General features: G+C 46.3%; 1 protein-coding gene across 1 annotated transcript in view; it reads left to right on the forward strand.

The window, feature by feature from the left end:
* wdr76 (WD repeat domain 76) overlaps window positions 1-20,294 on the forward strand; it is a 29,748-nt gene extending 9,454 nt beyond the window's left edge. Inside the window, exons 5-13 of the mRNA XM_038813284.1 lie at window positions 545-634; window positions 1,505-1,548; window positions 1,650-1,803; window positions 5,762-5,914; window positions 12,379-12,497; window positions 14,286-14,384; window positions 16,652-16,804; window positions 17,550-17,603; window positions 18,162-20,294. Coding sequence (XP_038669212.1) covers window positions 545-634; window positions 1,505-1,548; window positions 1,650-1,803; window positions 5,762-5,914; window positions 12,379-12,497; window positions 14,286-14,384; window positions 16,652-16,804; window positions 17,550-17,603; window positions 18,162-18,432 — 1,137 coding nt within the window. The 3' untranslated portion in view covers window positions 18,433-20,294. The remainder of the gene's footprint in view (window positions 1-544; window positions 635-1,504; window positions 1,549-1,649; window positions 1,804-5,761; window positions 5,915-12,378; window positions 12,498-14,285; window positions 14,385-16,651; window positions 16,805-17,549; window positions 17,604-18,161) is intronic.
* The last annotated feature ends 3,568 nt before the right edge of the window (window positions 20,295-23,862 follow it).

Below are 23,862 nucleotides of genomic sequence, written 5' to 3' on the forward strand. Positions count from 1 at the left end.
CATTTTCTACACTTGGAAAAATAATATTATTTGGAAAAAATCTTTAAAAATGTGAAGGGTTTGCTAATATTTTCATCATCACTGTGGAGTCTGCTTCAGTGCTGGGCGGGTGGTAGGTTTGCAAATTCTGTTTCCTTTGTGGTTATTGTTATTTATGTAGGTTCTTTATTTGACTGTCCAATGTTTACTTATTGAATTTCAAGACTAGCGATGCTTGAGCAGGCTAGTTATTTGTTGCCTAACTAAGTGCCTAAACTGGCACACAGCTTACGGAAAGAAATGGTCCACTAATGTTGAAGGTGAGAATTTGAAACTTGCTACTACACTAAGTAGTTGAGTCAAATGGTATCAACACATTTAATGGGAAGCCGGATAAGCATACGAGGTGGGAGGGAATAGAGAGTTATGTTGATAAGAGTAAGAAGAAAGATGGGAGAATGATCAAGTGGCACACAAATGCTAGCATGGACTGGTTGGGCTAAATGGCCTGTTTGTGTGCTGTTTATTCTGTGTAATTCTTTATAGGTTATATTATATTCCACAGATTTCTGGGCCTCTGAAAATGATTGGAAACGAAGAAGAGGATAGCAAAGTAACCGAGAATCTGATGAACACATGGCTGGAGATTAGCCAGGTATTCCGATTTATAGTTGAACTGAGACATTAGTGTACTGGCAGGGTTAACTTTTATTTTAACTTGTCTGTTGAATGTTGCCCGGCTGTTTAAATGGTTCCAAGCTCCCATGTGCGAACAGACTGAGTAGGACTTGAGCAAGGATGAATATTCTAAAACATAACAATGCTCTCCCTTTTAAGAGATACCCAGTTGTACAGTATTCAGCTGGGTAAATACTTTCCAAAGTTATATTAAACTGCCATGTAAATTTAGGTCATTTTAATTATATGAAATACATAGAGATATGCACCTCTTGGCTATAATCAGCAGCTTTTACCCAATGTTTTTTGGGGAGATTTTATAATTAGCCAAGACTTTTAATTTTATTTGTGGTGGTATGCGTGTGCACAGTAATGTATGTAGTTATCTGTTAATGTATATAGTTATCCATATGGCCTCCGACCAGCAGGTGGCAATAAAGATCCACCATGTGACTCCAGACATTGGGCAGTTGGTAGTAAATTGGACTAGAGGGCAGTCGCATTAGAAGTAACTCCAGGAGAATTCACTGAATTCATTTATTCGTTACCATTTATATCATAGTCTGTAAGTTATCTTTCCACGTGTTCATTTTGTTAATAAACTATCTTACTCAGTCAAAGAACTAGATGTTCTGTGTGCATCTTTACATAACAATCTTAGCCTTTGTTTAAATTTTTGCTTTTTTTCCTGACCCAATCTCCAACTGAAAATATGATGAACATGAAAAACTTAATTTTGGTGTTTCACTGAAAATGAAGCCGAAAACGGCGACAACTTAAACTGAATCACAAAACAGAAAACGCTGGCATAGTCACTAATTTAAAACTTGCTCCACTCTCATTCCAGGATAAGGTGCGCATTAAAGAAAAGCAGCCAGTTGAATTGAAAAAGTAAGTTTCTTAAGGCTAAGATTGATTTTAAATGAGAGAGTTTTCAGTTTTAATGTTTATTTTCAATAAACCCGTTCCTTCACCATTATTCCTCTGACTAGATACAAGTCTAGTTTGAACAAGATGACCATCCAAAAAAGCTTTGTTGCAAAAGTGACAACAAACAGAGTCTGCTCGCTGGCTTTTCATCCATCTCCGCACAGGTTCCTGGTAGCTGCAGGGAGTACTTACGGATATGTCGGACTTTGGGATCTGGTCAGTGAACACTTTGTTTTAACATTTGGGATATAAACAAGAGAGACTTTGATTTCTATTGTGCTCTTTGTGATCTCGGGATATCCCAAAGTGCTGTACAGCCAATGAAATACTTTTTAAAGCATAGTCACTGTTGTAGGAAACAGGGGAAAGCATTTTCTGCTCCGTGAGGTCCCACAAATGCCACCTATTCTGTTTGCAATTAGAAATTATCCTGGAGCACTGGGGAGAACTCCCCAACTCTGAATAAAACCATGGGCTCTCTTAGAACATAGAACATACAGCACAGAAGGAGGCCATTAGGTCCATCGAGTTTGCACCGACCCACTTAAATCCTCACTTCCACCCTATCCCCGTAAGCCAATAACCCCTCCTAACCTTTTTTGGTCACTAAGGCCAATCCACCTACCCTGCACGTGTTTGAGCAGTGGGAGGAAACCGGAGCACCCGGAGGAAACCCATGCAGACACGGGGAGAACGTGCAGACTCCGCACAGACAATGATCCAGCGGGGAATCGAACCTGGGATCCTGGTGCTGTGAAGCCACAGTGTTATCCACTTGTGCTACCGTGCTGCTCTTACATTCACCTAAAATGACTTGTGTCTGTAAAAGATGCTTCTCTTTCTGTAGAATTTCCTGGTTGTTAGCTGGTTTGAAATGTAGGGACTACATTTTGGGTAGAGATCACGAATAAGAAGAGTGCAGTCAGAATGTTGAGAGTTTACTACAGGCCTCCCAACAGCCAACGGGAGATAGAGGAGTCTAGGTAGACAGATTTTGGAAAAGAGTAAAAACAACAGGGTTGTTCTGATGGGAGACTTCAACTTCCCCAATATTGACTGGGACTCACTTAGTGCTAGGGGCTTAGACGGGGCAGAGTTTGTAAGGAGCATCCAAGAGGGCTTCTTAAAACAATATGTAGACAGTCCAACTAGGGAAGGGGCTGTACTGGACCTGGTATTAGGGAATGAGCCCGGTCAGGTGGTAGAAGTTTCAGTAGGGGAGCATTTCGGGAACAGTGACCATAATTCAGTAAGTTTTAACGTGCTGGTGGACAAGGATAAGAGTGGTCCTAGGGTGAATGTGCTAAATTGAGGGAAGGCTAATTATAACAATATTAGGCAGGAACTGACAAACCTAGATTGGGGACGGATGTTCGAGGGTAAATCAACATCTGACATGTGGGAGGCTTTCAAGTGTCAGTTAAAAGGAATTCAGGACCGGCATGTTCCAGGACCGGGAACCTTGGATAACGAGAGATATTGTAGGCCTCGTCAAAAAGATAAAGGAGGCATTTTTCAGGACGAGAAGGCTGGGAACAGACGAAGCCTGTGTGGAATATAAGGAAAGTAGGAAGGAACTTAAGCAATGAGTCAGGAGGGTTAGAAGGGGTCACGAAAAGTCATTGGCAAATAGGGTTAAGGAAAATCCCAAGGCTTTTTACACATACATAAAAAGCAAGAGGGTAGCCAGGGAAAGGGTTGGCCCACTGAAGGATAGGAAAGGGAAACTATGTGTGGAGCCAGACGAAATGGGCGAGGTACTAAATGAATACTTTCTATTCACCAAAGAGAAGGATTTGGTGGATATGGAGTCTGGAGAAGGGTGTGGTGATAGCCTGGGTCACATTGAGATCTAAAAAGATGAGGTTGGGCGTCTTGAAAAATATTATGGTGGATAAGTCCCCAGGGCCTGATGGGATCTACCCCAGAATACTGAAAGAGGCTAGAGAGGAAATTGCTGAGGCCTTGACAAAAACATTTGGATCCTCACTGTCTTCAGGTGATGTCCTGGAGGACTGGAAAATAGCCAATGTTGTCCCTTTGTTTACGAAGGGTAGCAAGGATAATCCAGGGAACTACAGGCCGGTGAGCCTTATGTCAGTGGTAGAGAAATTACTGGAGAGAATTCTTCGAGACAGGATCTACTCCCATTTGGAAGCAAATGGACGTATTAGTGAGAGGTAGCATGGTTTTGTGAAGGGGAGGTCGTGTCTCACTAACTTGATAGAGTTTTTCGAAGAGGTCACAAAGATAATTGATGCAGGTAGGGCAGTGGATGTTGTCTATGTGGACTTCAGTAAGGCCTTTGACAAGGTCCCTCGTGGCAGACTGATACAAAAGGTGATGTCACACAGGATCAGGGGTGAGCTGGCAAGGTGGATACAGAACTGGCTAGGTCATAGAAGGCAGAGAGTAGCAATGGAAGGGTGCTTTTCTAATTGGAGGGCTGTGACTAGTGGTGTTCCGCAGGGATCAGTGCTGGGACCTTTGCTGTTCTTAGTATATATAAATGATTTGGAGGAAAATGTAACTGGTCTGATTAGTAAGTTTGCAGACGACACAAAGGTTGGTGGAATTGCGGATAACGATGAGGACTGTCAGAGGATACAGCAGGATTTAGATTGTTTGGAGACTTGGGCGGAGAGATGGCAGATGGAGTTTAATCCGGACAAATGTGAGGTAATTTTTGAAGGATTTTTGAAGGTCTAATGCAGGTAGGGAATATACAGTGAATGGTAGAACCCTCAAGAGTATTGAAAGTCAGAGAGATCTAGATGTACAGGTCCACAGGTCACTGAAAGGGGCAACACAGGTGGAGAAGGTAGTCAAGAAGGCATATGGCATGCTTGCCTTCACTGGCCGGGGCATTGAGTATAAGAATTGGCAAGTCATGTTGCAGCTGTATAGAACCTTAGTTAGGCCACACTTGGAGTATTGTGTTCAATTCTGGTCGCAACGCTACCAGAAGGATGTGGAGGATTTAGAGAGGGTGCAGAAGAGATTTACCAGGATGTTGCCTGGTATGGAGGGCATTAGCTATGAGGAGCGGTTGAATAAACTCGGTTTGTTCTCACTGGAATGACGGAGGTTGAGGGTCGACCTGATCGAGGTCTACAAAATTATGAGGGGCATAGACAGAGTGGACCATCAGAGGCTTTTCCCCAGGGTAGAGGGGTCAATTACTAGGGGGCATAGGTTTAAGGTGCGAGGGGCAAGGTTTCGAGTAGATGTACGAGGCAAGTTTTTTTGCACAGAGGGTGGTGGGTGTCTGGAACTCGCTGCCGGAGGAGGTGGTGGAAGCAGGGACGATAGTGACATTTAAGGGGCATCTGGTAAATACATGAATAGGATGGGAATAGAGGGATACGGACCCAGAAAGTGTAGAAGATTGTAGTTTAGTCGGGCAGCATGGTCGGCACGGGCTTGGAGGGCCGAAGGGCCTGTTCCTGTGCTGTACGTTTCTTTGTTCTTTATTCTTAAAGAAAAATCAAGAGTAAGTTTACTGTTTAATTATTACTACATTGATCAGTAGACTGTGTGTCTGGATTTTGCATTTTCACCTCGTGTCTGCGTGAGTTTCCTTTGGGTGCTCCGGTTTCCTCCCACAGTCCAAAGATGTGTGGGTTAGGTGGATTGGCCATGCTAAATTGCCCCTTAGTGTCCAAAAGGTTAGGTGGGGTTACTGGGTTATGGGGATAGGGTGGAGGCGTGGCCTTGAGTGGAGTGCTCTTTCGAAGGGCCAGGGCAGGCTTGATGGGGCAAATGGTGTCCTTCACTGTAAATTCTATGATTTTTTTTTCTAATCCATGTGTGTTTACTGTTGTATAAGTAATTATAATTCTATAGAAATGGGCCTTATTGTTACAGCCAACCCGTAGAATAATTGAGATGAATTTCTGTCTGTGACCTTAAAAAAAGGTGGAACCCTAAGCAGCCGGGGAAGATGCTTTAAATGTAGGATGGGCAGCCTTTCCGGGGTTGGGGGGAGGGGTGCTGATGGGTAGGGCATGGGTAGCTCATGCTAATGATTCTAATAATGCAAATAATTTGAATTTTCAGTTGAGTGATGTGTCAGCTGTGTCTCACTGAAGTTGTGAAAGGTGCTCTAGAAAAGTATTTCTTTCAATGTGATCAACTCTGATTGGATGTGTGTGTGTATGTGTTTTATTTGCAGAGTTCCCAGGCTGATGCCATCCATCAGTTCAAACCTCACCTTGGCACTGTTAACTGTTTGCATTTTTCACCTTCTAACTCGGCTGAGCTACTGTCACTAGGCAACGATGGGACCATTCGCTGTGGAAATGTAGCTGCTGCTGTCTTTGATGAGGTAATAAGCTCTTTGAATGGTCTCACTTTATATTAATAGGAAGGCTGGAACGGCATGGTAGCACAATGGTTATTACTGTTGCTTCACAGCACCAGGGACTCCTGGCTTGGGTCACTGTCTATGTGGAGTCTGCACGTTCTCCCTGTGTCTGCGTGGATTTCTTTTGGGTGCTCCGGTTTCCTCCCACAAGTCCCAAAAGACTTGCTATTAGGTGACTTGGACATTCTGAATTCTCCCTCGGTGTACCTGAACAGGCGCCAGAATGTGGCGACGAGGGGATTTTCACAGTAACTTCATTCAGTGTTAATGTAAGCCTACTTGTGACACTACTCAAGATTATTATGTATTGGATTGGTGTTTGATTCAAGAAATATGCTGTGTGGCTTCTCTATGAAGTTGGTTTAAACCCTTGCTCTTTTGGGCACCTTCAGATCAGAGGGAATAATATCACACCGGGAAATAGAAGTTCTTCAGTTATAGTCACACTGGGAATCCAAATATTACTTTGGCTGGAGTTTTGCTTCCAATGAAATGGGCCATCTTGCTGTTTGGCACTTGGACTCTGAGAGTTTAAGGCATTGTTGGCAAGAAGCATGATTTTCAAGGTGGAATCCTGAACAATAGGCTGGAAAATAAGGAGTTAAAATGATTACTGAAGGGAGAACTCCCATACAATTATTTCTTCATTCATTCACAACACCTTTTATAGATTTTAGATGACACATTGGGGTTACAAGGGGGTGGAGCACAAGGAAAATGTCCCACAGGTGTTTAAATCACCTGTGCTATCAGAATAATGTGTACTCTTGTTAGTTTAATTATTATTTTTTGTACTTAAAAGCATATGGCGTGCTGTGCTTTTCAAGGGGGTTACAAAAGTCACGTTAAACCTGCATGAAACAACTGGAATATTGTGTCCCGTTCCAGAAGGATGTAAAGGCATTAGAGAGTGTTCACAAAATCTTCTTGAGAATGGTTCTGGGGATGAGGAAATTGTCAATTGAGGAAGTTCGAATGTTCCCCTAGGAGAAGGCCGAGAGGAGATTTGACAGAGGTGTTCAAAATCAATAATTTTTTTTTAAAAAATTTTAAAATAATTTTTATTCAAATGTTCACATTTTCACAAAAAAGAAAACAGTAACAGAATATTCTAAGAACAAAAAAAAACAGCACCCACCCCCGCCGTAAATACAAAAGAGAAACAGTAAATTAATGCCCGTCATTGGCAAAAAACAGATATTCAACCCAAAACAAAAACAAAGAGGCAACCCCCCCCCCCCCACCACCACCACCGGTTGCTGCTGCTGCTGCTGACCTTTTGTTTTTATCGTTCTGCCAGGAGATCTAGGAATGGTTGCCATCTCCTGAAAAACCCCTGCACTGACCCCCTTAGGGCAAATTTCACCCTCTCCAATTTAATAAACCCCGCCATATCGTTGACCCAGGCCTCCACACTTGGGGGGCCTCGCATCCTTCCACTGAAGAAGAATCCTCCGTCGGGCTACTAAGGACGCAAAGGCCAGAGCACCGGCCTCTTTCGCCTCCTGCACTCCCGGCTCCACTGCAACCCCAAATATTGCGAGCCCCCAGCCTGGATTGACCCTGGATCCTACCACCCTCTATACCGTCCTTGTTACACCCTTCCAAAATTCCCCCAGCGCTGGGCATGCCCAGAACATGTGGACATGGTTTGCTGGGCTCCCTGAGCACCTAATACACCTGTCCTCGGTCCCAAAAAGCCGGCTCATCCTTGTCCCGGTCATATGAGCCCTATGCAGTACTTTAAACTGTATGAGGCTAAGCCTCGCACACGAAGAGGAGGAGTTCACCCTTTCTAGGGCATCCGCCCACGTCCCCTCCTCAATCTCCTCACCCAGCTCTTCCTCCCATTTATCTTTCAGCTCCTCCACCGAGGCCTCGTCTACCTCCTGCATCACCTGGTACACTTCCGAGATCCTCCCCTCTCCAACGCATACCCCCGAGAGCACCCTGTCCTGAACCCCACGCGGCGGCAGCAGGGGGAACCCTGCCGCCTGACAAATGCCCTTACTTGCATGTACCTAAAGGTGTTCCCTGGGGGATGCCTGAACTTCCCTTCCAACTCACCCAGGCTCGCAAACTTCCTGTCTATGAACAAGTCCCCCCGCCTCCTGACACCTGCCCTGTGCCAACTCAGGAACCCGCCATCAATTCTCCCCGGAACAAACCGGTGGTTCCCCCACCTCCCCCCTGTGCCGCCTCCATTGCCCCCAAATCTTGAGGGTTGCTGCCACCACCGGGCTCGTGGTATACCTCGTTGGAGGGAGCGACAGCGGCGCCGTTGCCAGCGCTTCCAGGCTCGTACCCACACAGGATGCCATCTCCAGCCTCTTCCATGCCGCCCCCTCCCCGTCCATTACCCACTTACGCACCATCGCTGCGTTGGCAGCCCAATAATACCCACAGAGGTTGGGCAACGGCAGCCCCCCCCCCCCCCCCCCCCGCCCATCCCTGCCCCGCTCCAAGAACACCCGTCTCACCCTTGGAGTCCCGTGTGCCCTCACAGACCCCGTAATGCTCCTGTTAACCCGCCTGAAAAAGGCCTTCGGGATAAGGATGGGGAGGCACTGGAACAGGAACAGAAACCTCGGGAGCACCGTCATCTTGACTGACTGCACCCTACCCGCCAAAGACAGCGGCAGCATGTCCCACCTCTTAAACTCCTCCATTTGCTCCACCAGCCTTGTGAGGTTTAGCAAGGCCCCCCAGCTCCTGGCCACCTGAACCCCCAAGTACCTGAAGCTCTTCTCCGCCCTTTTCAGTGGGAGCCTCCCTCCGGGTCCCCCGGGTGTACCACAAACAGCTCGCTTTTCCCAAAGTTAAGCTTATACCCTGAGAAATCCCCAAATTCCCGGAGCATTCCCCCCACCGGGTCCGCCACATACAACAATAGGTCATCCGCATAGAGCGACACTCTGTGCTCCTCCCCACCCCAGACCAGCCCCCTCCAATCCCCCGACTCCCTCAGCGCCATAGCCAGGGGTTCAATTGCCAGCGCAAAAAGTAGGGGGGACAGGGGACACCCCTGCCTCGTCCCTCGGTATAGTCGAAAATACTCCGACCTCCTCTTATTCATGGCCACACTCTCCATCGGGGCCTCATACAACAGCCTCACCCAACTGACAAACCCCTCCCCAAACCCAAACCTTTCCAGCACCTCCCACAAGTACCCCCACTCGACCCTATCAAAGGCCTTCTCCGCATCTAGCGCCACCACTATCTCCGCCTCCCCTTCCATCGCCGGCATCATAATAACGTTCAAGAGCCTCCGTATATTAGTGATCAGCTGCCTCCCCTTCACAAACCCCGTTTGATCCTCGTGGATAACCTGCAGCACACAATCTTCTATCCTCGTGGCTAAGATCTTTGCCCAGTAAGAAGTCTTAAACAACACCAGGTTAAAGTCCAACAGGTTTGTTTCAAACACGAGCTTTCGGAGCACGGCTCCTTCTTCAGGTGAAGCCGTGCTCCGAAAGCTCGTGTTTGAAACAAACCTGTTGGACTTTAACCTGGTGTTGTAAGACTTCTTACTGTGCTCACCCCAGTCCAACGCCGGCATCTCCACATCAAGATCTTTGCCAACAGCTTGGCGTCCACATTCAGGAGTGAGATCGGCCTTTTAAGACCCACAATGCAGGGGATCCTTGTCTCGCTTAAGGATCAAGGAGATCAGCGCCCGAGACATCGTCAGGGGCAAAGCCCCCCCCCCTCCCTCGCCTCGTTGAAGGTTCAAACCAACAGGGGGCCCAGCAGGTCTGCATACGCCTTGTAAAATTCAACTGGGAACCCATCCGGCCCCGGCGCCTTCCCCGACTGCATGTTCCCTATCCCTTTAGCCAGCTCCTCAAGCTCAACTGGCGCCCCCAGACCCTCCACCCGTCCCTCCTCCACCCTCGGGAATCTCAGCCGGTCCAAAAAGCGCCCCATCCCCCCCCTTCTCTGCCGGAGGTTCGGACCGATATAGTCTCTCATAAAAGTCCCTGAAGACCCCATTAATGTCTACCCCCCCCCAACCACATTTCCAACCTGGTCCTTAACTCCACCAGTCTCCCTAGCCGCATCCCGCTTACGGAGATGGTGCGCCAGCATCCTACTCGCCTTCTCCCCATACTCCTACACCGCACCCTGAGGATTTCTCCATTGAGCCTCCATCTTTCTGGTGGTCAACAAGTCGAACTCAGCACGAAGGCTGCGCCGCTCCCTCAGCAATCCCTCCTCCGGGGCCTCCGCTTACCTCCTGTCCATCCTCACCATCTCCCCCACCAATCTCTCCCTTTCTCTCTGCTCCCCTCTCTCCCTGTGGGCCCGAATGGAGATCAACTCCCCCCCGAACCACCGACTTCAGCGCCTCCCAGACCGTCCCCACTCTGACCTCCCCATTATCGTTGGCCTCCAGGTACCTCTCGATGCATCCTCGAACCCGCCCCCTCACCGCCTCGTCCGCCAGCAGCCCCACCTCCAAGCGCCACAACGGCCGCTGGTCCCTCTCCTCCCCCAGCTCGAGGTCCACCCAATGCGGGGCATGGTCAGAAATGGCTATGGCCGAGTACTTAGCGTCTACTACCTCCGCAATCAGCGCCCTACTCAAAACAAAGAAGTCGATCCGGGAGTCGGCCTTATGCACATGGGAGAAGTATGAAAATTCCCTGGCCCTTGACCTCGCGAATCCCCAAGGATCCACCCCTCCCATCTGGTCCATAAACCCCCTCAGCACTTTAGCCGCCGCAGGCCTCCTACCCGTCCTGGATCTGGATCGATCCAGTGGCGGATCCAGCACCGTGTTGAAATCCCCCCCCCCCCATTATCAGGCCCCCCGCCTCCAAATCTGGAATCCGGCCCAACATGCGCCGCATGAAACCCGCATCATCCCAATTCGGGGCGTATACATTGACCAGCACCATCCATCCGCTCCCCTTGCAGCTTGCCTCTCACCATCACGTACCTCCCGCCGCTGTCTGCCACCACACTCGACGCCTCAAACGACACCCTCTTCCCCACCAGGATCGCCACCCCCCGGTTTTTTGCATCCAGCCCCGAATGAAACACTTGGCCCACCCACCACTTCCTCAACCTGACCTGATCCGCCACCTTCAGGTGCGTCTCCTGAAGCATAGCCACGTCCGCCTTCAGCCCCCTCAGGTGCGCGAACACGCGGGACCGTTTGACCGGCCCATTCAGTCCCCTCACATTCCAGGTGATCAGCCGGATCGGAGGGCCACCTGCCCCCCTCCCCCGTCCACTAGCCATCACCCTTCCGTAGTCCGCCACGTGCCCGCGCCCCCCACTCAGCCCGTTCCCCGCAGCGACAGACTGATCCCCTTTGCACACTCCAGCTCCTTCTTGGCCATTCCAGCAGCAACCCGGTACCCCTCTTCTTTCTCTCCCCCCCCCCCCAAACTAGGGCCCCGCCCTAGCTGCGTAACTCCGGTCATTGTACTTCCGTAAGTCAGCCGACTCCTGCTGGGTGTTCAAAATCAGGAGGGATCTGGACAGTGTAGTTGGGAAGAAACTATTCCCATTTGTGGAAGATTTGAGAACCACGGGACGAGCAGTTTCAGGTTATTGGTAAAAGAAGCAACGGCAACCTGAGGAAATTCTTTCTCGTGCAGCGAGTGGTTAGGATCTGGAATGCACTGCCTGATAGTGTGGTGGAAGCAGGGTCAATTGAGGCCTACAAAAGGGAATTGGATCATTATCTGAAGTGGAAAACTGTGCAGAGTTACAGGGAAAAGGAAGGGAAGTGGCTCTCGATAGACTTCATAGGACCAGCACAAACACACTGGCACCTCCTGAGCTGTAGCCTTTCTATGATCTTTTGTTAATTCCAATTGAGTGATCGTAAAATGAATAGCAGAATATACGTCCAATATGAAACCAGCATTACACAGCAGCCCCTCCTTTCTCCTGTTATAAACTATGTTATTCTGTTTCTGCTGTCTCCACAGGGAGCAATCTTGTGTCATCCTTCCTTTGGTTAGAACAGAATAAGAAATTCCAGTGAATTCCAATTTGCTTTTACCTTATCGCTCAAATATCTCGGAACTTTGTTTTGCCTTGATCGTTAAAGGGACTTTCAGTTAAAATGACATTTGAGGAAACGTGTGCATCTTTCTAATTTGGTGTTTGATGGTTTGCCTTTCTTTTTTTAATAAATTTAGAGTACCCAATTAATTTTTTCCAATTAAGGGGAAATTTAGCGTGGCCAATCCACCTACCCTGCACATCTTTTGGGTTGTGGGGGCGAACCCCACGTGGTGGTTTGCCTTTCTAGTACCTTCAACAATGCAGGCTATGGACCGGGTGCAGGAAAGTGTGATTGAAAAGGGCACCTGGGTGTCCGAGGGCTGGTATGGTCAAGATGGGCCGAATGGCCTCCTGTGCTGTAACTTTTCTGTGAATGTTCATTGTATTTAATCTGTCTCTAGGTGTATACATCCGACTCTCGGAATACCTCTTCTTTTGACTTCTTGGCTGAGGATGGTTCCACATTGATTGTCAGTCATTGGGATGGAGATGTCACTGTAGTAGACAGGCGGACCCCAAGGTACTGTTAGTAAAGGATTGCTTGCAATTTATAAATCCTTTGGTAAACAATTTGGACCCTTTGTTAAATTAGTGCTGTTAGTCGGTGTTAATAGTGTTAAGATATACAGGTGACGGGCATTGTTTAATTAAGTACTTGGAGCACTTATAAAGCAGAACTCTCCAGAAATGATATTTTGGTTTAGTTAGTTAAGTTCCTTCAAAGTTTTGCTGGTAGTTACGGTGCCCCACCAGGGGCTGTCACTCCACCTAATGTCTGTTTAATTTAGCAATTTTTTTTTTAATTAAAAAGAGCATAAAAAGAATGTCTTCTGTGACTGGTGGACACTGGGGGGTAGAGTGCGTCCTCCCCACCACCCCCAAAAACACATTTTGATTTTCTAAGTTTCCTTTGGGATTTTGTCTTTTTGTTAAGTTGTTAACTTGTTCATGCACCCTATTAGTCCACTTTATTTGACCGGCACAATGCAATAGAGTGGTAAAGAGAGCCTCTTCTGCAACCGGTGGGCACTGTGGGGAATAGAGGTTCCCAAAATAAGTTCCCTTTACTTTAATTTGTTTTGTTAATTTGGCCATCAGTTTTGCAGCTCAAAAACGTGTAAAGAGAAGCTGCTGGGTTGGTAGGCAGGAAGCAAACAAACTATACTGCATTCTGTGAATAATTCTATTATCAAGAAAGGTAATAGTGTATTGTTTCCTGGCTTGGGATCGGTGTAGCAGTCAGGCCCAACCATCCAAACAAAAGCTAAATTCGGCAGATGCTGGGAATCTGAAATAAAAACGGAAAATGCAGGGTCTGGCAGCATCGCTGGAGAGAGAAACAGAACTTTCCAGTTCTGTAGAAGGGTCACCTTTGGTTAACAAGGAAGGTAATGACTCTTCCAAGTTTTATTTCTTTCATGTTTGGGATGTGACCGATGCTGGAAAGACCCCTGGATTTCCCATTGCTAGTGGCGTTGAGAATTTGGTGGTTTGCCTTCTCCTTGAGCTGGTCAAGTCCTAGTGATCGATCATGTTCTTGGAGTTGTGTTAGCGAGCCTGTGGCAGCACAGTTACAGACAGCACAGGTTAACACTGGGAAACGGCGCTATTTAAAGAAGAAGGGTTGGTGGATTCAGTGTCCTGGATAACATTTGGCCCTCGACCGACCGCCAAAACAAATCTGTTCATTTATCTGATTGCTGTCTGAGTCTTTGCCGTATACAAATTGGCTGAATGTTCAACTGATAAACAGTGAAGCACTTTGGGTGTGAAAGGTGCTAAATAAATAAATACACCTTTGTTGAGTGGGGCTTCTTTCCACGTGTTGCATCCGGTGTGGGGTAAGGGGTTCTCTTGCAGTTGGTTTCACTGTGGAGGGAGGGGGCACATGTACGTACAGATGTCCTCGTTAAAGTGTACGCTGCATATGCTGAAATCTCCATGAATTCTACATTAGCTGCTTGACCCAAGCCCAGAATGTTGGTGATGCTGAAGTCTGAATGAAGGTAGACTCAAAATAATCATATTATTGCAGAATATGTAAGTTTGAAAACTTTAAAGACGATCGTGGACATATGAAATTATAGCAGAGGATGGAGAAAGCAGTCAAAGCTATTTCCGAAAGATTCATCGGCTTCCCTGATGTTAATTTTGTTTTTCCATTACTCTGAGATGCTACTGAAGTATAGTTACTCCAGACGAACAATTTTGACTAGTGCAGACACTGTTAATGCTTCTTTCTCTTGTGCTGAAAGATAATTATGTGCAGGTTACCGAATCGAAAGGCATCTTTGTTTTCTTTCCACAGCACTTCAGGAGAACTGGATGCTTATCTGGGCATAAGCCATTTGCGGACAGTTAGTGTTCATCCAGTACATCGGCACTATTTTGTCACTGCTGAAGACCGGTAAATATATTTAGCGAAAGTTGTTACTGGCATTTCTGTTTTCTCTGCACGTCATTATACTACTGTACCATAACCTCTGCAATACTGTAAACTCTCTCTTCCGGGTTGGGGGCGGGGGGGGGGAGAGAGAATGTCTAGAACAAGGGATTCACAGTCTCGGATATTTAGGACTGAGACGAGGAGAAACCTCTTCACTCCGAGGATGATGAATCTGTAGAATTCACCATCATGGCGACGTGGAGGCCAAGGCTTAAGGGGTTTAAATGGTCATCTCCTGGTTCAATTAATAGCCTATTCCTGATCCAATGGTCACTGGTTGGGAATTTCTACTCCAATGCCATTGATTGATGAACTACAAAGGAAATAGTTCGATATCTCTATTCTAAAGGCATCAAAGTGTATGGGGAGAGTGTAGTGTTGAGATGGAGGGTCAGTCATGATCATATTGAATGGTGGAAAAGGGTCAAATGGCCTATCCCTGTTCCAATTTTTCATGTTTCTATGTAGATACTATTCCCCTCCTTCCAATAGAGGAACTGTGTTGTATGTTCTATCCATAACTTGACATTCAGTTTGATACAAAAAGTTTAAATACCATTCTCACCTAAAACAGGAACGTGGAACCCTCCCAAATAACCGGTTAGGCTGGGGGTCCGTTGAAGATTCAAAAGTGACATTAAAGTATTTTAGTTAGGCGGGACGCAAGGACTAACAGATGGAGTTAAACTAATCAGCCATGGTTTAACTCAATGGGGCTGCCGTTTTCAGGAGTGAAATTGGGAAACACTTCTACACACCGAAGGGTGGTAAAGGTTTGGATCTCCCTTCCGCAGATGCCAATTGATGTTAGATCAGTTAATTTTAAATCTATCATTGACGGTTTCTTAATATCCAAAATATATGAAGGTCTCGGTGTCCATGTACATAGATCCCTGAAAGTTGCCACCCAGGTTGATAGGGTTGTGAAGAAGGCCTATGGTGTGTTGGCCTTTATTGGTAGAGGGATTGAGTTCCGGAGCCATGAGGTCATGTTGCAGTTGTACAAAACTCTAGTACGGCCGCATTTGGAGTATTGCGTACAGTTCTGGTCGCCTCATTATAGGAAGGACGTGGAAGCTTTGGAATGGGTGCAGAGGAGATTTACCAGGATGTTGCCTGGTATGGAGGGAAAATCTTATGAGGAAAGGCTGATGGACTTGAGGTTGTTTTCGTTAGAGAGAAGAAGGTTAAGAGGTGACTTAATAGAGGCATACAAAATGATCAGAGGGTTAGATAGGGTGGACAGCGAGAGCCTTCTCCCGCGGATGGAGGTGGCTAGCACGAGGGGACATAGCCTTAAATTGAGGGGTAATAGATATAGGACAGAGGTCAGAGGTGGGTTTTTTACGCAAAGAGTGGTGAGGCCGTGGAATGCCCTACCTGCAACAGTAGTAAACTCGCCAACATTGAGGGCATTTAAAAATTTATTGGATAAGCATATGGATGATAAGGGCATGGTGTAGGTTAGATGACCTTTAGATTTTTTTCCATGTCGGTGCAACATCGTGGGCCGAAGGGCCTGTACTGCGCTGTATCGTTCTATGTTCTATTATGGGGCAAGGCGGGTAGAAAGACTCGGCTTAATCATAGAATTTACAGTGTAGGAGGAGGCCATTCGGCCCATCGAGTCTGCACCGGCTCTTGGAAAGAGCACCCTACCCAAGGTCAACACCTCCACCCTATCCCCATAACCCAGTAACCCCACCCAACACATTTTGGACAGTAGCATAGTGGTTAGCACAATTGCTTCACAGCTCCAGAGTCCCAGGTTCGATTCCTGGCTGGGTCACTGATTGTGCGGAGTCTGCACGTTCTCCATGTGTGTGCGTGGGTTTCTTCCGGATGCTCCGGTTTCCTCCCACAGTCCAAAGATGTGCAGGTTAGGTGGATTGACCGTGCTAAATTGCCCTTGGTGTTGGTTGAGTGTGGTTACTGGGTTATGGGGATAGGGTGGTGTGGGCTTGGGTAGGGTGCTCTTTCCAAGAGCCGATGCAGACTCAATGGGCCGAATGGCCTCCTTCTGCACTGTATATTCTATGAAATAAAGATCAGCCATGGTCTCATTGAGTGTTGGAACAGCCTTAAGGAGTTAAATGGCCATCTGGTTCAATGAATAGCCTATTCCTGATCCAATGGTCACTGGTCAGGAATTTCTACTCCAATGGCGTTGATTGATGAACTATAGATTGAGCGGGTGAAACTGACCTTGTTCCTTTGGTCTTTGCAAGGTGTGCAACTATCTACGATGTTCGGCATCTAAAAGCATCGCACAAAAGAGCTGTAGCTCACATGAATGGACACACAAAGAAAGTAAACTCTGCTTTCTTTTCACCAATTACTGGCAATCGAGTGGTGACTGTCTGCATGGATAATAGAATCAGGTAATTGCCACAAACTGCAGAGGGAGCATCTCTGAATAGTTATTCTAGAGTTAAATTGTAACTAAAGGCTAAAGTTTTTTTTATTTGATGTGATAAATATTGGTGTCACTTGTGGTATTAGATGGCATTGGGAGATTCCCTACATTTTTTAGTCTGCCTTGAAAGCATTGCCTCCGCCAAATACATTTCCATTAGCTGCCACTCTCCATAGCTGACTGCGAGAGGGTGCTGTAGACTCGCAGCGTTGCCATTTTGAGAGACTAGAACTGAAGGTTGTATAGTTAGATGCTGCAGTCATACCTTTATCTGACAGGCAATCGTAACACAAATAGCGAGTGAACCGTTGGCTCTTTGGAAGATGGATTATGAATCTGATGGGCTGACTGACCTGTGAATGGATTTTGTTGTGATTTGTTTACAGAAAGAGTGAGGATAGAATGACATAGAAATTAGGTGGTACAGCATGACTGCTCCATTCTGGTGTTTATGCTGCACGTCTACCCTTCTCACTCCAACCATCTCACTCCATCATGTAGAACCACACCTACTCTGCTGCACTGATACAATTAATTTACCAGGACCCCTCCATTTTAAGGAGGGCATTGATTTGTTTGCTTAAAATAGGAAAGCTGAATGATTTCTAGAAAGAAAATCCCCTTTGGGTTTTTACCAGTTTTGATATTTAACACAGTAGAGTTCTGATTAGGTTGAATCTTTTTGACCATCTCTAAATAATTTGTTACAGGATATTCGACACAAGTGCCATAATTCCCAAGATTCCCCTTGTGGCGTCAATAACGTAAGTGAACACTTTTGAAATAACAGATTGACTTGAGACGTTTCCCTGTCAGAGATGTTGAAGTTGAAATAAGCTCCTTTGCACCCACCCCACCCCAGTTAATACTGGGGTCCCGTTCCAAAGCTGCGTGAGTCTAGACAGCAGGCGCGGGTACTGTCTCCTTCTCACAGTGATTTTGTTGATTGGAGTGTGGAGGGAAATGCAGGAACTTGGTCAGTCAAGTGCGCAACTTCAAAAATAGACAGAAGCGTATGATTCCGTCTGTGGAACACAGAACACAAGAGAAAACCTTTGTTCCAGAGGTGAAGGAATCATTATCTAACTATTTATATCATTGTGTATTTATATCATTGTGTTTTGAATCTATCTGCTAATAGCACAGATCTATTTAAGGAGAAGCTGAATAAACACAAAAGGTAGAAATAAATAGAAAGATATGTTGTTAGGCTGAGAGTCTGATTGTGTGCAGCATTAACACCAGCCTGGAGCAGTTGCTGTATTTTGTAATACTCTGTAAATGGATTTTTAACCTTTACTTTTCTTGTTGTTTTAAAACAGCCATAACAATTACACTGGGCGCTGGCTGACTAAATTCCGAGCTGTGTGGGACCCTAAAAGGGAAGACTGTTTCGTTGTGGGTAGTACGGTCCGGCCGAGACAGATCGAAGTGTTCCACGACACAGGCGCCAGAGTGCATGAATTCAGCGACGCGGAATGCCTGGGGTCTGTGTGCTCCACTAATGTGATGCACTCAACACAGAATGTCTTGGTTGGTGGAAACTCCAGTGGGCGCCTTCATGTCTTTATGGACAACTCGTTAAGTGGGTAATAGTGGGATTTCCGGCTGAATCTGAGGGCCAAAGCTCACAGCCATCGTTAAGGGTGCATTTTGTCAGGCAGCACTCCACACGTTTCAGGAGAAAGATCCTTTGGGATTTGGTCTTCTGGCCTTGTTCGTTTGCAAATTATAGTTGATAGATTAACAGCTTCAGTAATGAAATGACATGCACAGACTAGAAATTGCGCCAGAACCCATGTCTGGGAGAATGGGAGTAGGCAGGTGGAATAAGAAGGTATTTTTAATCTGTCTCCTCTTGAAAATCACCATGGAATGGGTGGGAATGATCTTGGCCTACTTTACCTGAGCAGAGAAACTTTTCACAGTGAGAAGAAAGTGGCAATAATCAAATTAGAAAATAATTAGGCTGTGATCGAAGGGCGTTCCCAGTAATTATGGAACATTAGATTGAAAACATAGGTCAGACAGAACAAGCTACAGTTTCCATCACTCCTGAATCTGCTGGAGACCGATCATGTTGACAACTTAGATTGAACAGAGTTGTTTGGGGATGGTTCAGAACACTTTTTACTTTCTGTTCTCATTGCTTTCTGTGAGTTCCAAACCGAGTGGGGTGGGGCCGGACTCCCTTCACATGCTGGAATCCAGATTCGACTGATCCACCTCCGCATGTGGAAATAAGGTTTACATGTTCAGGAAACCCTGTAAATGAGGTGAAGGGTTTTCTTGCTGTGGGAATGTCAGTTAAGAAAATCCAGCAGCCATTTTTGTGAAAGTGTTTTGAGAACAGTTCTTTCCTTCCCCAAATCACCTCAGAAAATAGAACCACTGAAAGATGTGTGGTAGTGTTGACTCTCCCTCCCACAACATGCTGGTATTTTCCATTATATCTCAGTTGCAAAGTCAAAGAGTTCCACTCAACACGAACTTGAGTCTGTGTCTGTTGTGTTTTCAGTAAAGGTTCTGTAGTTACTCAATGAGGTTTCAATGTTGCCTCTTCTGATTGCAATTCTCTATTTCCCGTTGATGTGGCACCACTCCCCTCTATCCCTCCAATCTGTGCTGCATTCTTCAATGAAGACTGAAGATGTTGGATAAACTCAGCTGCTCTGGCAGCATCTGTGCCCAGAGAATCTATGACACTTCATCAGAGCTAAAGAGAAATGTGATGGTTTATATAGTCGGAGAGGGGGGTGGCGAAGGTGAGGCAGAATAGGTCAGAGACGGGTGGGACAAGGGAGAGATTGACAAAGATGTCATGGACACGACAAAGGGAGTGTTAACAATGGCATTAGAGACCAAAGAAGGTGCTGAGAGCGTCACAAAGGTAAGATTTAACACACTGTGCTATTTTACCACTATCAGTACTTTCTTTAGTCTCTAATGCTGTCATTAACACTCCCTTTGTGATGGATATTTTTGTCAGTCTCTCCTCCCTAACTCCTACCTACCTCTGACCTTTTATTCTGCTTCCCCACTCGAACTATAAAACCCTAGAAGAGTCATTCGGACTTCACGTTAACTGCTGATGTTTCCACAGATGCTGCCAGACCTGCTGAATTTATCCAGCAATGCTGCATTTGTGTGTGTGTGTGGTTGGAGTGAGGTTTCTAAGGATCTGGAAACTTCTCAGCGCAGAGCCCACTGATCAGAATGTTACGCCTAATTTTTATTTGTAAAGACATTTAGAAGTCTTTTAAAAACCCTCTGGAGATGATGCAAGCTCCAGGCCTTTCTTGAACTTAGAGGCGATGTTTCATATTTAGGGCAACAATTTCAATCATTCTTAGCACGTAGACAAATCGGCAGTTTCATATTTTGTTATTGGAAGAATAGCAGGAATATTAAACAATTTTAAAAATATGGCACAAATAAACATTCCTTTTCTAAAATCCTGCAGTTTTGTGTCTGTTTTGTAAGGTAACCTTCACAGTAATGTGGAGTGGTTATATTGTTGAATTGATATTCCAGATTGCAAAATCCTCAAAAACTGGTATTTGTGAACATTGCCAGAAGCTGCCAGGTTGTTGATGGAACCCACCTGGTTTGTGATGTCCCTTTCAGCGAATAAACCCAGTGTGCCTACCTGCTCTGGACCCCATGTGTGACTCCAGGCCCACATCAACGTGGTCATCTTTTGGCTCTCTGAAGTGACCTAGAAAGCGTTTCAGAGCAACTAGCCGCTGGGCAATAACTGCTAGCGACGTGTGCATTCTCAGAACGAGCAGAGTGGGCAAATAAGGACAGCAGCAGAGTGATGATGTTACAGGACTTAGTAACCCAGAGGCCCAGACTAATGCACTGGAGTCACGGGTGGGAATCTGGAGAAAAGAAATATGTTGTTCTTTCTTAATAAATGACCATAAAGCTCCCCTGTTATTGTAAAACCTGTCTAGTTCACCAATGTCCTTTTAGGGACGGACATCTGCTGCCCTTACCTGGTTGGTCTGGTCTACATGTGACTCCAGGCCCACAGCAATGTGGTTGACTCTGAACTTTCTGAAATAGTTCCTACAAGCAACTCATTATCAAAGTGCTACAGAAAAATCACAGTGGGTGTGCCTACACCAACTGGGCAGCTCCCCACCACCTTCTCCAGGACAATTAGGGATGGCAACAGATGCTGAGCTAGCCAGCGACACCTACATCCCAAGAATGGAAAAACAAGTTGATTATCAAGGTGAGTAACCTCTCTTCCCGCAGTACGTATCAGCAAGTTACCTTGCAGTCATTTCTTTGCTGTGCCAGTACCGCTGTGTGCAACAGTGGGATTTGAACACAAACACACTGGTGTGCAGCAGTTCAGTGAAGGGTCGGCAACATCAACAATTGATCCGGTTCCATCTTTTGAGTGGGAAATAAACTATCGACAGGCATGTAACTAAATGTGGCAACACAAAGTAAAGCTTATGGAAGCATTCCTCCAAACGAGTCTGTTAATGTATAGTTTAGAGAAGGCACACGCAGTGTGCTGGCTCTCCAATTAACAGCTGTTCAATCAAAAAGTACAAACACTTCAGGTTAAATTTCATACTTTCACTTTACTTTTTTGAATGATTATTTAATTATCTGCAAAGATTAAAGTGCTAGAAAATAAACATGCTGTAAAGAACACCCAAGGCTCTTAATAAAAGCAAATTACTGCGGATGCTGGAATCTGAAACCAGTGTGAAAATGCTGGAAAATCTCAGCAGGTCTGGCAGCATCTGTAGCAAGAGAAAAGAGCTAACATTTCAAGTCCAGATGACCATTTGTCAAAGCTCAATGGGGCATCTGGACTTGACGTTAGCTCTTTTCTCTCCCTACAGATGCTGCCAGACCTGCTGAGATTTTCCAGCATTTTCTCTTTGGACCCAAGACTCCTTCCTGTTTATTTCCTTTCTTCCTTTTTTTATTTTATTATTATTTTTGGTCCATGGACCCATAATTAGAATGCGGTTGTAAGCAGAAGAGTTCATGCCAGAACAGAGTGCTCCTCGGTTTTGTATTTTGGAGAGGAGAAACCAGACTCGTCGGCACCGAGTGAATCTAGGGAACCGGTTTTGGGGCAAGTTGGTTCGGTTGGCTAACTGGAAACTGGTGGATTGGCCAGGGATGGTGTTCTGCCTGACGTCAGTCCGCGATTGGTTCATGCCAGGTGGGTCTTTTTCGGAGAAAACCGGCAAGAAGCCTCCAGACCCTTGAAGGAAGAGGAGCTGTGTTTCTTCCCCTCTGTCAAAGCTGTGGCTGTTAATCCAAAATCTAACTGCACCTGTGTGGCAACTCTGGGCCAAGTGGGATGGAATTGACCACACACTAGCCTAGGGTGTTGTAACAAAATTGACAGACGTCCTGCAGATTATGAGCATAGATGTCTCAACCTCACCCTTTCCTGTGCCCTGTTAACAGTAACTCACGGGCCATTCTTGATATTTATGTAGAATTACGCAGGAGGTGCAACATGGAAACTGGCTATTTGTTTCTGGTTATTGGCTACTGGTCCATGCCCCCTCTATCTCGCTCTATCTGCATACTCATTCCTTTCTCATGTACTTGTGTGTCTCACAATTTGTTACGTCACAGAAGCAGACCGTTCGGCCCATCAAGTCTGCACTGGCTCTCCAAATGAGCATCGTGACTTGGTGCCATTCCCCTGCCTTTTCCCTGTACTTCTGCACATTGTTTTCATTCAAGTAATCTAATGTCCTCTTGAATGCCTCGATTAAACCTGCCTCCGCCACACTACCAGGCCGTGCATTCCAGACCAGAACCACTCGCTGTGAAAACATTTTTTCCTCAACAAATCTGGACTATCCAACTTGCCTTGTGCCAGTAAGTTCTACATTTTCCCCACTCCCTGGGTAAAGGTTTTGAGGAGATTGAAAGGTCTGAAGGTGGATAAGTCACCTGGACCGGATGAGCTACACGCCAGTATTCAGAATGAGATAGCTGAGGAGATTGTGGAGGCATTAGTGGTGATCTTTCAGGAATCACTGGAGGCAGGGAGGGTCGCAGAGGACAGGAAAGTAGCTAATGTAACACTGCTGTTTAAAAATGACGGAGGCAGAAGATGGGAAATTATAGGCCGGCTAGCCTGACTTCAGTCACTGGCAAGATTGTAGAGTCCATTATTAAAGACGAGACTGCGGAGTACTTGGAAGTGCATGATAAAATAGGGTCTGGCAGCATCTGTAGGGAGAGAAAAGAGCTAACGTTTCGAGTCCAGATGATTCTTTGTCAAAGCTGACAGAGAAAGAAGGAAATATTTATACTCGAGTGAGAATGAAAGATGAGTCATAGCCACAGAAACCCAGGGAAACCGGGTGCTAATAGCCACAGAAACCAAGGGGAAAGAGTGCTAATGGCAGTCCTCAGAGAAAACTCGGGCAGCACGGTAGCATTGTGGATAGCACAATCGCTTCACAGCTCCAGGGTCCCAGGTTCGATTCTGGCTTGGGTCACTGTCTGTGCGGAGTCTGCACGTCCTCCCCGTGTGTGCGTGGGTTTCCTCCGGGTACTCCGGTTTCCTCCCACAGTCCAAAGATGTGCAGGTTAGGTGGATTGGCCATGATAAATTGCCCTTAGTGTCCAAAATTGCCCTTAGTGTTGGGTGGGGTTATGGGGATAGGGTGGAGTTGTTGACCTTGGGTAGGGTGCTCTTTCCAAGAGCTGGTGCAGACTCGATGGGCTGAATGGCCTCCTTCTGCACTGTAAATTCTATGATTCTATGAAAACAAATGGTGTGAAAGGCCAAACAGCAGAGAAACTAACATCAGAGGGTAAACTGTGACTGATGTAGATTTGAGGGGAAGGGGAGAAGGGTAAGGAAAGGTGGATAAGGGACTTCCGGTTGGGGCGATGCGGAGCTAAGCCGCACGTTCGGTGGCTCCTGCTATTTTTGGACTTTCGGGCCCGCAGTGGCGCTGATTCGACTTTTCCCCGGGTGGGAACGCGGCCACTGTGCTCAGCTGCCGGTGGATG

Source organism: Scyliorhinus canicula, chromosome 12 (assembly GCF_902713615.1).
Source record: "Scyliorhinus canicula chromosome 12, sScyCan1.1, whole genome shotgun sequence".
Lineage (NCBI taxonomy): Eukaryota > Metazoa > Chordata > Chondrichthyes > Carcharhiniformes > Scyliorhinidae > Scyliorhinus > Scyliorhinus canicula.